The 14,745-nt window shown below is 44.5% G+C and overlaps 1 protein-coding gene across 3 annotated transcripts in view; it reads right to left on the minus strand.

Annotated features, from left to right (window-relative positions):
• Window positions 1–14,745, minus strand: part of LOC144158377 (uncharacterized) — a 65,424-nt gene that overhangs the window by 27,605 nt on the left and 23,074 nt on the right. For 2 of the 3 annotated variants that reach the window (XM_077689238.1, XM_077689237.1), the window contains 2 exons: window positions 13,500–13,682; window positions 2,644–2,817 (listed from right to left, as the gene is read on the minus strand). The exons of the other annotated variant lie outside the window; for it this stretch is intronic. In XM_077689238.1, coding sequence (XP_077545364.1) covers window positions 2,644–2,817; window positions 13,500–13,559 — 234 coding nt within the window. In that variant the 5' untranslated portion in view covers window positions 13,560–13,682. The remainder of the gene's footprint in view (window positions 1–2,643; window positions 2,818–13,499; window positions 13,683–14,745) is intronic. 3 annotated transcript variants of the gene reach the window in all.

Genomic DNA, 14,745 nt, shown 5'->3' on the forward strand with positions numbered 1-14,745 from the left:
GTTTTTCAGTCCTTCTCTTGCTCGGAATGTTCAAATTTCAGAGGCCCTAAACTTCGCACGCGGTTTCCGCATGGACCCACATCTCCAAGTGCTATGAGCCGCCATAGTTGTGCTCAAGCCGCCAACTCGGCCTTACGTTATGCCAAGCAAGTAGGCCTTCAAATTCTCGTAGGCAGCTACACCCCAGCCTCCATCACCGCGATTGTGTTTCGCGCCAGCCCTGTGCGCACAAGCCCTTCCGGTGAATTTTCTTAGGTTGCGTTCTGTACTGTGTTCAGCGTGCGATGTTCTGCGTAATTGCAGAAACGTTTTGCCTATCTACTGCTAACTACATAAACACATGCAAGGACAAACGTGGGCGCCATACAGCAGCGCACGTGCCGCTAAGGTCAAAGACGACTCACGGAAAAAAACTATGGAACATCTGACCGGCAGGTTAGACGAAGCTCGTGTTACACGGCGGCGGAGCTTGATACGGGAGTTATTGAAAAAGCGTGTCTGCACTTTGAATTATTAAGATCCCGAAAGGCGTTGTTATCTGCCGTGCTGTGTAAATGTCAAGAGCGTTTCCAAGCTAGCTTTATAATAGGTTTCAAAGAATCTTGCAAGCTGGCCAATGCCAAAATCAGTGCGCATCGATACCCGAGTAATGCGGTATTCCTGAAGCAACGGTTCCTGACAGAGTACTTTGGAAGCTTACATACCCCTCGGACATAAAATTGCGGGATCGATTGATTGATTTAAGATATCTTTATTTAAAAGAAAAGAAAGAAAGAGTAGGGAAGTAGGTGGCTATCTGAATTCCAGGATTCCACTGGGCTCCAACGGCGCTATAGCTCTCTACCAGCAATCGCTGCCAGGCAGGGTCATCGCTCCGCAGGGTGTCCTCCCACTGCTTCCGTCCATGAGCTGCCGCTTATATCATGAGCGTTAGTTCCGCTCTGAATTCTTTAGTGGCTTTCAGTTCCTGGTTCGGATCACCTTCTCATTGGAGCTGAACTTGTGCGGGATCGGTAAAGAGATATTTGTCTGCTAAGGGCTTTAAAAACTTTTCATCTGACCATTCTGTTAGATGTTTAAGTTTGTCGATGCGGTCTCGCATGGCCGTTCTCGTCCCGTTCGGGTCTCTCAATTCCCATTACAGTTTCCAAGTTATTGACACCATTATTTTTCTCTAATTTCATCGTACAGTGCATTCCAGTTTTTTCCGTTAGGCTGACGGCGTAATACAAAGAATAAAAGGGGCTATAAGCAGACGACAACGAAGTAGACAAACACACTACATACACCTCTCCGCTTATGGGTAAAACACTGTTATTCTCCTCTTCAAGTTCTCATTATGTTTATCTCTTTTCCATCGCCTTGTGAGGGCTCTTCTAGTTTCGCAAATGTGCAGGAGACGGGAAAGTACAGCCGGGGTATCATCCATAGTAATTACGATGTGAGTGTATGACCTAATCTATTCAACAATGTTTCTCCCGAGCCTCCCCAGCAACCACGTTAACGTCTTGATTCCCGGGGTGGCTGGTGTGCGACCGAGGATCCCATGGCTGCGGCATTGGTATTTCACTGCCCGTGTTTATGACGTAAAGGTAGCCAATACTGGAGAGCGTCTCAACTAAATTCAGTTGGCGCCTAAAGTGATTCTCAGCATTTGTTTGATATTTCTGCTAAAAGAACCTATATACGGGAGTAAATGGCTCTTATCAAAAATATTAAGCCTAACAGGCTTTACTGATGAAGACTTGGTAGTTGTTTTTAAAACTTTTTACAGCCCGAAAAGGACATGAGGAAAGCAGGAGAGGAGCGCTGACGTCTAACTAAATTTATTCAGAACCAAGTTGTACTTTTTAAACGCACCCACCAGTTTAACGACAGACAAATAAAACATGAAAACCAAAACCCCACAAACTAGGAAAAGCGCACACCACATCAAAAACTATTCACGCACTTGACATAATCGTGATTGACGTCCTGCTACGCATTTCATTTACCTAGTTTGTCAATTTCATGCTTTTCTATTATTTCTCGCGTCGTTTGACTTCCACACTTTTCTACCATTTGGCACATGTCAAGCTGTGCTCTGCACTATCAAGATATGCAATGCAAAGGTCGAAGACCATCATTGTTTTTTCGAACGATATTTCTATGCTATATCAACCGGTCTTTCAGGAGTCTGCCAGTTTTACCGACGTACACTTTCCTGCCGTTTTAACAAATAGCAATAAACGACACTTCCAGTCCATTGGTCATACCAACCACTCAAGATGCTTTAGGTGGCACCCTATTGTTTTTGTACCTGTCGTGAATGTCTCCTTGGCAGATATTACGAGCTTGAGGGGACCGGAAAGCGCTACTCTCACGTTTACATGGTTAGGAATCTTTCAAACCGTAAGGCAAAGCGACGATGTACGGAAAAATGACAACTCATCACGATGATGGCAATGTTTCATGTTCCCGAGAACGCTCTGCGTGCCCAATACAACCATAAGAAAAGGATGGCCAGCCGGTTGCATTCGACTAACTAGCTCGTTGAAGGCAGTTACACTACATGGCGGCACGGCTTCTTCAGGGCGTCAAGCATGCATTATTCTTCAAGAGCTATTTTCCCTGATCATAAATGCAGCAACTTTAAAAACTTACGATGTCGGCACCAGTAAGAACGCCGGATGTACATGGAGCGTAAGGAATGTCATTGAGGTTGGAAACATCGCTCTTCATTTCGTAATATTGGGCACCCATCTCCAGTGAGAGCCCCACCACAGCATCCCTGTTACTGTACTGCGTGGACTCGGCCACCAGCTCGCCGTGCCGCTTCTGAAAAAAGATAGAAACGGCTTCGTACAAGTACCTTACGAACCAGTCCCATCTATTCAAGTACGAAAGGTTGAGAAAAACATTAACAATTCGAAAAGGAAAGCGATTCTCCAAAACGCAACTCACGTCATAGGACTGCGGGTAGACAGTGTGTAAAAGTACTGTGTCCAATGTAGTGAACATTTTTAGAAGCGTTTTAAATACACCCTCGGCAAATTAGGTGCTACGCTGTCTTAAAGATCAACTTCGCTTGTGATTAGTGCATTTCAAGGAATATTGGCGGAGGCAAACAATTGAAGGGACGCCTGCGTTATCTTCTATATCCCGGCCCCATTTTTATCACAACAAACTATAACAAGCGGTAAGAGAGAAGCTCCAACCCGGCTTGGTACGAACCGGTCTCAAAAGGTGTGGTGGTATGAAGCTGCAATACAGCCTTCCGGTGTGCAACGCTGGCCCGTTAATGAAAGTCTGCTGCTGCACATGTAATTGAACATGTATTTCGATATGAAAAACTAGTTACACCCAATTATAATGTTATTCCAATTATAATTATTTAATTATTATTACCCGTTCATTAAAAATGAAAATGAATGTTAATATTTCACCCAACTGTATCATTCGGGGGAAAAATTGTGCATCATTCTAGAGATTGCGAGGAGAGCGCGAGCTTGTGAAGTTGCGTCTCGACATTCAAATATTTTTCGCGGTCGATCTTTTCTACGGAGGCACCACTTTAATGTCCGCTCTTGTTTTGAAATAGGGCGGCAACCACATGACATCATACATAGTACTGCTGTCAGGTGCCTGCCTGCCTTCCTTTTTTAAGGAACGTGGTTGCTTCAAAAGATTCAAAAACGTAGCATTCATAACTCACCGGTTCGTAAACGTAGCATGTAAATTAAGACAGATTTTCCTGGAATGGTGGTTTTACTGCTTGTTGGTACCCTGCTCTTGGCACGGTTACCGGGAAGTTACCTCCCCACTAACGGCTTCTCACTAGAGCCCCGCAATGAATTTTATGAGAATCACACGCTGTTGCGAACATTTTGACGAGCAAGCTGTCTTCTCTCCGCAAAGGTCAACCGCAGGTCAACCACAGGTGGAATGGTTTAGTAGTCTTGAGCCGAAATATTTCAACCCTATCTAAAAAGCGAGAAGCACAACAAAGTGCCAAGATGAAAGACTCACGCCAGGCTTGTCCCTATCTCCTGACAAGGCACAGACGGTCACCCCATTATCGCTTCCCCTATTCTCTCCTGCAAACCAACTTGTAAGAGGATATTTCCGGAGCTAGCTGGTGAGAGGGGTATCTACTCACACATCTGAGTCTATGTGCAGAGTTTGCGACAATACCCTGCATGAAGGCTCAATCCTTTTTGGAATGCATGAAAAGCCCCTGCGTATCCAGTTTGCGTGAACTAGGCATTTATCTGCAATACGGATGGAAATCGGCAATCTGTTTGTGTACTGTGTGCCATTAAGTGAATCATTTAGGTTCAAAAGGAGGGTGACATTGTCCTCCGTGGTCTTTGAGTCTTGGGTCATTTGTGCTTCATGCAGAAGAAGGCTTGACGCATGACTAGTGTTTTACAAGTATGCAAGCAAATTTTTCTTTTGGAAGACAATGGCACGATATTGGATTTCTAAACCACAAGTGCAGAAGCTGGCATTTGGTGGTGATACTTTTTTCCCATTTACGAGGGGTTCAGTTAGTGTCCGAAGTTGACTGTTCCGAACACGTTCTTCACAAATTCGTTTTGTGTGGAATTTAGGGCTTTGTGGCGTCCGGAAGTCCTCCTGTGTAGAATTTAGGGCTTGAATAAAAAAGAACTGCGTGGACGCACACCCGGAGTTTTAAATGGTTTCTTTATTCACAAGCAACGGCATTTCTTGCTGAATGCTATTTGTTCGGGAACTTGACTCTGTTATGAATAAGAGTCGTAAAGACTTTTCTGTACGTTATTTCTCGTTCGTACTCAATATTTTTATTAACCGCATTTTTGTCAATCCTTAAACGTTGTTATTCGTGTAAAAAGATGGGCAGAGTACGCCACCTGACCATTACTTTAAAGCAACGCTTTATGAACCTAGTCGAGCCGAGTGCCGCCGTCCCAGGCAATTTGATTGATTTTAGGGTCTAATGCGCCGACGTAACGCAGGCGTTGAAGCGCGCCGTAGTGGAGGGCTCCGGATTAATTTGTTCCACATGGGATTCTTTAACGTGGCCCGAAATCTCGTCCCAGGACATTTGACCTTCGTTTGACCGCAGCTGAGCCGTAGCCTTGGCACCTCATCACGTGACTCGTAGGCCGGAGCAGCGCCACCAAAAAAGGCGGTGTGGCGCATGCCCTCTCAACAGCTGGGTTTCCACATGACCACTTTATTTGCCTCGCGCCTGGTTTAGAGGAGCACCGCGCTCGCCTAGTGAGTGCGAGCTTTGCCGTCTTCTCTGAGGATTACGCTAAAGTGGGAGGCTTTGAGCCGTCGCCGGCCAGCGGCGTCTGACTAACTCGCGCATACCACCCGGCAAGCTGCTTACCTGAAAATGTTCTAAAATTGCCGAGCGCGCGGAGCTAGCTTTGGAGACTTACGAAGATCGAGCAGCTAGCTTTGAATGGAATATCCAAGGTTAGCTGAGTTAACCCGCATGACATAAAAAGTGCGCCCTGTGCCTCTGTCGATACAGAAACGTGCCACTAATTGTTAAAGAATTTAAGTAGTTGAAACAAAGGTTTGGGCATGTTTTGCGTTTTAATATAGCCGTCCAAAAAATTCGACAGCTGCTTTGCTACAGATCACTCGCGGTTCATGATTTCAGACGAGAGAGTTTTACAGAACTATATTTTAATTTCTACACAGATCTATGATTTCTAAAATTATCGCAATTTCGAAGATCTCGCTTTTCTGCTCTAGCTGAAGTGCCTCCGATAGACGAAATAAATTACTCTCCCACTGCCACATTAGGCAGTACCGGAACCTAAGAATCAATTATATAAACAAATTTAGACCCTTACGCTACCCGGAACAGGTGTGCGCACGAAGCTTTTCCGACCTTGGGACACTTTTATCCAATTCCTTCCAGAATTCCTATCGAACCGAATGCTCAACCCCTGTTTGCCGAACACCCTAAGCGTGCATCGTTGTTATTTCGCCTGGATTTGCAATTGCTGAAACTCGCAATTAGTTCGCCGAGCACCAACAGGTTCACGGCCCCGATTCCATTGTCGCTGTTTCAGCGCTGCTACCTGCGTTTCGGAGTGTCGGACCCAGCGAGCGCGCCTGCGCTGCAGCTGATCTCGAACTGGCAAAAAATGGTGCGACTGGAACGCGCTATCCGCCTGTATAATTATAAAGAGTGAAGCAGCGCCCTTGTTTCGCTTCGGGCCATATTCTGAGTACCTCCGCCCCTCCATTTGCTCCCACCACTCGGTTGCGGGGAGGATTCCGGCACTGCTTATGCAATGGGAAATCGATTTCAAGGTTCTCCTCTATTAGAGGCTCAGAATACCAGGGTTGAGGTATCGCGTGATGCGGCCGCCAGCTGTGGGCGAGGAGACTCCAGAAGGGATGGGATTGGAGAATTTCTGTGTATGAATGGCGGAGAAGTGCAGATTTGAGCTTGACCGGTTTAAGTGATCACCTCCAGCCGGCGTGATGAGGACGAACAGCAGCGAGTTCCGCCCTCGTCCCCTCTGAGGATGTCGTGTTCTGGTGGCAAGATGATCTGAAGTACACGTGATGGTTTTGGTTGTCGCGGAATACTCAGGACTGTTTTAGAGGCGCACGATTTAAGCGAAAACTTTGCCAGTAGTCTCTGAGTGCGTAATAACCGGGATTTCCCAGTCGTTGGGGGTGGCCACAACATTTGCAACTTCCTCTTCTAGGCCAGTGAAAGTGGTGAGAATGGTTTCGGCTGCTCATTGTGTGGTTTGCCTGTTGATGACGCTGCCTGCAGATAGAATGTGACGTGGTATGACGATGAAACTGTGTACCGATCACATGGTAAGTTGTGGTAATTGTTTTTAATTATATGTGAGCTCATGCTGTCCGCCGTTAATTTTTGTATATAGGGCGTCTGTTTTCAAGTACGGCTGCTACGCTGATGGGTCGCGAAATGCCTAATGAAACCGGGCATGCCGTACTGCAAAAAAAAACCTGATTCGAAGACCTCACAACACTTGTTAGAAAAGGAGGTGGACTTCGGTAGGACATCTATTGCGGAGAAAATACAACCGGTTCTGCATCAGGGGAAGGGAATCGCCACTGAGAGGTGAGACTAGCTACATGTAGGAAGCGTCTATTCGTCGAAAGAGGAAAAACTGGAATAGTTTAGCCGTAATAAATAGGTTGGGGCTTAGTGTAACAGCAAAGATTGGAAACACCTGGGAGAGAACTCTGTGCTGCGGTAGGAAATTATCCTGATGGTGGCCCAAAGAGAATGGTAATATGGTCACAACTGTCAGTTGTAATGATTTATAGGTCGCCTTTACCGCCAATGAAGCAATTAGCGCTACCCGATAGTGCGGTTAACTTCAACCCCTTAATCAATGTTGTGTACGGTTTGAGCCCTAAGCCATACTACAAACGATAACATGCCAGCTGCCACACTAACAACATCACATTCCTCTTTATCATTGCCGGGACTTTGAAGTAATCCCTCCAAAGAGAGGTAATAATGTCACAACTTTAGTTGTAATCGCTCGTTGCTTGTTCCGTAAGCGACGCAATGAGGAATCCCAAATCTTAGTCAGCCGGTAACAGAATTGAGCGATCGTAAGAACACGGAAGGTTGTGTGTTCAGCGAGCTCGGCAGCCACTGTCCTGGGTTTAAATGTAGTGGTTGGCAAAATACGTGGCGTCCCCCTCTGAACCTTTCACCTGTCACAAGCTCAGGCCAATCCACGAGAATTTAATCAGAAGAGAGTATGCAACTTCAATACTGACACTGCAGTGTGCAAATGACAAACATATGGCGTTCAAAGTAAATCACATCTCTCCAAGTAAAATAACTTTGAAAGACCACGAAACAGTTAACACCCGCAGAAGATGAAGAGGATGTGAAGAAATATTTTACATCCGTCTAAGCCTAAATTAATAAGAAGTTTACACTAAGGTGCTTACTTGCCGAAAGTGCTCGAAACGTAGCTTTGCTAGATATCATACCATACCAATTAAAATTTGGAGGTGGTGCCCTTGTGGAGAATGGTCAAGCAATCGGTGTGGCTGGGTAAAGCGTTACATTAAAGCGTTAAACATCTTAGATTTTTATGAAAGTCTTGCCAGGTGTAGGCACTTGACACGCACTTCCTTTATCATCAAAAACATGTTGCATCATTGTTCTCCTGTAGCGGACACAACACGCAAGAGGACCCCAGTTTCATTGGCTGTCCATTAGGTACTATTGTGATTGCGGCTTCCGTCAGATTTGCACAAATTCAATGTTTTGTACAGAAGGCAAAGGATCCCTTCCTGGATACAACAATTGATTTATATATTAGCAACCTAACCACCAATCTCCGCCAAATTTATACGCCGAGGTTAAAGTGGCAAGACTCATAGGTTTAATGCCATATTTTAAAAGAAGGTCTATTTTAATTTTTGTGATACTCTTCCAGTATGCTGACCACAACATTTATTTTGTTTACAAGTAAAAATACCTCGCGTCATATGAATACATAATAGCTGAGCTTCAGAATGGAGCGCTGTCAGCCAAGCTCCCTGCGTGGTTAAGTAGCAACGTCCTTAAAAGTTGCATTTGTTCGAGGTTTTTGGACAAAAGACAGAAGATTACAAAAGAAGTGAAATTAAAAAAATACAGTAAAAATTCCAGTTTCGAATTTGAAGTTTTAGGCCCTAATGTATTCTCACCCTATCAAAATTGCACAGTGCTGTTCACCCAATAATTACCTGTACGCCTAAAGTTGGTGGCATATAGGTATTTAGACTGTTTAAATGGGGTTCTACTTGTAGGTTATCTGCACCTGCTGCCGTTCACTTTAATTTTGTGGCACTTGTTTCAGGACGAAACCTCATTGAACACATGGTTTCGTTGTCTCTTTTTTGTGTTTCTGCTTCTATATTTGTAAGCCTATTTTTATACCACGTAGCAGAAGTGTTTGTACTTGACTTTCTTGGACAAAAATTGCTATGTTTCTAGTGGCATGAAGTCCAATTCTTGAGACCTTCTTTAGGTTTCAAAATTCAGCCTGTTGTTTAAAAGTTCTAACAACTACGTCGCATGCATCCTTTGAAAATGTAATCCAGATACTTTTAAAAAATGCCAACGAATCAAGAGCCTTCTATGCAAATTTGTCGGCCTCCCAAGTGACAACCGCACTTCCGCGAGTCCTCTTTTAGCGTCCTTCCTGCCCCCCATTCCCCTGCGGCTTCGGGCCATCCTTTCTTACTAAGGCTTGACGTCTTGCTAGTTGGGTACACATTATTCACACTAAGAACTGCGCAGGGACGAGGACGGAAGAAGTCACAATCTAGGGCGCTGACGAAACACTGAAGTACGGTTTATTACACGACATTAAATACACGAAAAAACCAGTGGCTGTAAGCATGCGCCCGTTCAAGGAGAACTTGTCACTCCAAGTATGCAATGGAAGATAATATCAAGGATAAAACAATCAGACTTGGTGTCAAGCTTCTTATCTGGTACAAGTGAGGCTCACCTGGCTAGATATGCCACATCTCTTTCAAAAAGGCAAATTGAAGACGTGCTCACAGATTGTTCCTCCAAAAGGCCAATCAGTGAGGCTCCAATATTTCCGTGAGCGAGCGTCTCGATAGCATTTCAAAACGCCTTTTCACTTTGGGTGGGAATCACTTTTCTCCCATTTCTTGCAATGTATCGCAAGATTCCTGCCTGCTCCTGTGCGCATGGCGTGGGCATTTTTTCTAAGGCGATCATTCAGGCATCTACCAGTCTGACCTACGTAAACTCGTCTGCATGAAAGTAGCATTTCGTACACCACTCTGTCCGCACAGTTCACACACTGCGTTTCATGCTTCTTCTCACATACGGCGCATGGGCGGTCGTTGCAGTTTACCTTGGAGAACAAAGGCGCCAGTTTGTTGAGTGCTGAAAAAAACCGTCCTTACTCCTGCCTTATCCCCGATCTTCTTTAAAAAGTGTGATACCCCATGGACCAAGGTTATGACGTTTAAGCATCCCTTGGGTGTTTCTTTTTGTAGCCGGTTTTTTGTGAAGTTAGTGTTTGCAGGACGAAATAAAACGACGTTTGCTAATATATTTTTAATTAAAACCCTTACGTAAACTATAAAGCCAGGGATGGGTCATAAATACTCAAAGAAAATGAAAAGTAGGCTTAACGTTCTCATAAGAGGCAAATAGATCAAAAACATGTACGGTGAATCGCACTTCTAAATACACCATTTTTTAGCTGGACGTAATGATATTCTAGGCTGGTTGCGCCGTTTCATCTAGCGCTGAGGGATGCCAGCGGTACGCGGTCGTCGTCGCACGTAGTGTTTACGTGCCGCAAACGACGGCGGTGAGTTGCGGAAGTGGCCGGCCCGCCGGCGGTCCGTAGGCGAAGCAGAGGTTGTGCGCTGTCGCGGCACTAAATTGCGTGAGCCGCAGGCTGCGTTGTATTATACTAGCTAGCCATTGCTAGCTCGGCCAACTGTTACTTCTAATATTTATTATGGCCGTGATGCACAGCAAAGCCGTCCGGGCTAAGGTACACGACGAAGTAGCCGTATATGCATACGCCCAATTTTTACTGTATTTTTTCAATTTCACTTCTTTTGTAATCTTCTGTCTTTTGTCCAAAAACGTCGAACAAATGCAACTTTTAAGGACGTTGCTACTTTACTGTTTGCTACTTTTGTTTGCTAAAAGATTTGTATATCTCACCTCGAATCAAACTTTCCTGGCTCTCAAATTTTAAGCCACTGTAGTATAAAAGTTATATTGAAGACATATTCATGATCTAGCGGCACGGTGACGCGAGCTCTTCACATTCATTGAGGCATTTAACCGAGCACATCCTAGTATTTCCTATAATTTAACCTCGCACATACTAGTATTTCTAACAGCAACACCCCTACGGAAGCGTTGTTTGTGTTTCTGAATCACCATTCGGCCAACATTCCGACTTCTCTTGCTTCATTTGTTCAGGACACCCCACACTTCCTCCGCATAATAGAAGCAATAAACAATGGTGGGCAAATACCCAATCCCGCCCTTCTGGCCACGCTCTATGTATCCGCCCTCTATACGAACATTCCCATCACCGAAGATATAGCAGCTATATCAAACGCCCTAAAAGAAAACCGGCACTAACATGCATTGGAAGACTACATTACTTTACTAAAATAAGTTCTAACTCTAAACTATTTCGACTTCGAATCTTCTAACTACTTCCGAGTATGTGGAACCAGCTTGGGCACTCCTTTCGCACCCAGATACGCCAACATTTTCAATGGGACAACTTGAAGCTTCCCTTTTAGAGTCTTTTCCCCTCAACCCAAAGGTTTACCTTCGACACATAGATGACATTTCATTTTTGGAAGCATGGCCGCACAGCCCTAGGAAGTTTCATTTCGCATCTTAATTCTTCGCACTCGTCCAATAAGTTCTCATGCCAGCACTGGGATGAACAAGTGAACTTCCTAGACACGACTGTTGTTGTTGACAATGGTAAACTGAAAACCACGCTTTATAGGAAACCCAACGGACAGGCAACAGTACCTAGACTACACTAGTCCTCACCCACGACACTGCTAACAAAGTAACTTTGTAGGACAGGCTACCACACTAAGAAGAGTATGCACCGATAACACAGACTATATAAAGCACGTAATGAAGTAAAGTCCACCCTGGCAAGAAGTAATCACCCGGTCAGCTCGCTATGTATGGCTTACGAAAGAGCATCCAAGTGAGAAACAGACGAAGTGCTCAAGCAGCCACGTCTAAACCAAAACGCACGACAACCAGCCCCTAATAACCCAATTCTTACACGCGCTTTCTAACATAAACTACATCCTGCGGAAATACTGCCCTATTCTAGCTATTATGACCTACTTTAAAAGATGTTCCCGGAAGCCCCAAAAGGTAACTACACAAGAAATAAGAACCTAAAAGACATTTGAGTGCATGCCGAAATTTGCGCTTCCCAGGAACCAGTCATCAGCCCTTGCCTCTGCCCTAGATGCAAGACCTGCAAACATCTGCAGACGGATTCCACATTGTCAATAGCACTGCCAGCCAATACGTTAACGAGAATATTTCAAGCTTCACGTCCATTTCTTCTAACATTGTGTATATGCTAGAATGCTCATTCTCTCAAAAGCAGTACATTGGAGAAAGGATTCAACATATGAACTTACGCCTGAATGGACATGGGGCCGACACTTCTAACAGTGCCTCCATAGCAGCGGCGCAACACTTCAATCAGCCCAACCACAATTGCGGTGATCTCAAGCTCTATAGTCTGCCGTCAAACTTTAAGTCTCCAAGGGACCGGAAATACAGAAAATCGTACTTATTCCATAAATTCAACTGCCTGGAGCGGGCTGAAATCAACGCTTGGAAAGGCAGCTTACAAACGTTGCGGTATCGTAATCGAACAGAAAAATATTGCTCTTAAAAAAGTAGCATCTCCATTCGCATCAACCTTGCCTGTCCATCGCCAAAGCTGTTACTTGAATATAATTTCTGTGCGTTTTTTCCTGTCTTGCTCCTAGCCGATTTCGACATACCACGCGCACTCGCCTCCCTCGACCTTCGGCATTTCGTTTACTACCTGCTTTACACACACGCAAAAAAAAGTAAAAAGAAAGAAAATAGAAAAGAAGTCTTGAATTTACCACAAAGCTCCTCGTGGATTGTACCTGCGCATACCTCTTCTATTCTTCTGCGAACACTGGTCTCCCCAACCGGAATTCTTCGGACTATACGTGCTGTTGTGGTTTAGGAGATTTCTCTGTCACACATTGTTCAAAAACCTTGCAATTGCACCCCCAAGACGCCCCTCTAGGCTCCAAACTTCCAGGAAACCTCCTTTGAGATCACGCGCACCGCCGCAGCCAAGCTTAAACCATTCGATCCTGTTTCCTCCGACCCTCTCGTAGTCTTTCTTCTTTCTCAAGTGCGGGGCCCTGTCAAAAAAACCACACCTCCATTTCTCTCTCACTGTTTTGCTGCTTTAAACTGACCGTGACCCACTCGGTCTGGTTGCCTTACAATTAAAAGCAATAACAGTGGTCTACTGACGATTGTAACTAGGAGAAGACGGGTCCTGCAGGCGAAACCTCAGTGAACTAGGGTTTAATCGTGTTTGAACAATTTCCTGTAATAATTCTTCTTGCTCCTCGAGACGTTTTTTCTTGTACGGTTACATATATATAGTCTCTGGAAATAAAAAAAAACACAGAGCGCGAGAAAATAAGTAAAGTAAAGACAGAATTACACGAGAAAAACAATTAAAAATAAAAGTTTGCTGGCGTTTACTCAGGACTTCCTTTCTTGAGAGCACAGGAAGTGCTCTTCCTGAAACGTTCAAAGACTTTTATTTTTAATGTTTTTATGTTCTTCTTGGTTTCCTCTCATACCGCCGGGCACCCACCGGTTATTTATTGGGTACAGGCGTCCCTGGTCCAGTCCGGACCCTTGGAAGGGGAATTCACGTCTGGGAATCTGCGTTTACCCTTAAAAGGGGCCTGTGCCCCTTGTCCATCTGGCGGGGCCCGCGGCCGTCCTTGCGCATTCTGCCATTGCCGGGGGTGAAAAGGTCTCGCGGCAGGTCCTGCCACAGCCTGTTGCAAGTTCAGCGTCCACTGTGGCTGTGGAACGCACCATGGGCATTCGTGTGGCTTGTTTGCACGGTCACCTACGGGTAAATGATACATGCGACTCCGATGCGACTGTACGTTTGGGAAGTTCAGCAATTTGCCCCTATGCAAAGGGGAGGCTGTAAAACCACAGAAACGCTGAAACGTTATACCGTATATATATATTCATATAAGGTAAGTAGAGACAGAGACAAACGAGAAAAGCCATGAAAAAATAAAAATAAAAGTTTACTCACGTTTCAGGAAGAGGAGGACAGAAGAATAGAAGTCATCTTCCTAAAACGCCCGTAAACTTTTATTTAATTTTTTTAGGTTTTTCTCGCCTTTCTCTGACTCTACTTGCCTTATTATAGATGTATATGCAGAAATAAGGGATGGCAGTCAAGGAAACCTTGGAAAGAATGTTGAACGTCACGAAACCTGATACAAAATTCGGGAAGTCTTGGGTTCGGATCCCACCTTGCGGGAATTTTTTTCTGTCCCTTTATTCTATCTTTCTAAATTCTTTATGTGTTTCAATGACCTACCACATTCTCCCATTTGCTTTCCGAGCTTTTCTTGACTGCCAAACGTAATGTTTGTCTTGATTCAATGAGCCCCTCATGTCCTATTCTGATTAAATATGTATATATATAATAAAAAAACTCTCAAAAGGCCCAGAATTAGTATAAGTAAAGAGTTGGTTACGCAGCAAGAACTATATTCATGAAGGTTTACTCACGTAGTCGCAATGGGACGTGCCTTCATCCGAGTACAGTTACATGAATTTGGGAAGCAAAATCTCGTAACTGTACTCTGATGACCTTCTTCAGGGCAAGCATATTTACTGAAACATTACCAACAATTCTGGTCGCTACCTTGTTCAGTTTTCTTTTCTTGCATACACATACATACATACATACATACATACATACATACATACATACATACATACATACATACATACATACGTACGTACGTACATACATACATACATACATACATACATACGTACGTACGTACGTACATACATACCTACCTACATATATAGAATTAGAAGCCTGGAATGACGTGTAATTGGCTCAATGATTGTAGCATTCTGAGCTCGTAAGTCAAACACTT

This window comes from Haemaphysalis longicornis, unplaced genomic scaffold (genome assembly GCF_048455015.1).
Source record: "Haemaphysalis longicornis isolate Haplotype H1 unplaced genomic scaffold, Haemaphysalis longicornis Haplotype H1 scaffold_10, whole genome shotgun sequence".
NCBI classification, from domain to species: domain Eukaryota; kingdom Metazoa; phylum Arthropoda; class Arachnida; order Ixodida; family Ixodidae; genus Haemaphysalis; species Haemaphysalis longicornis.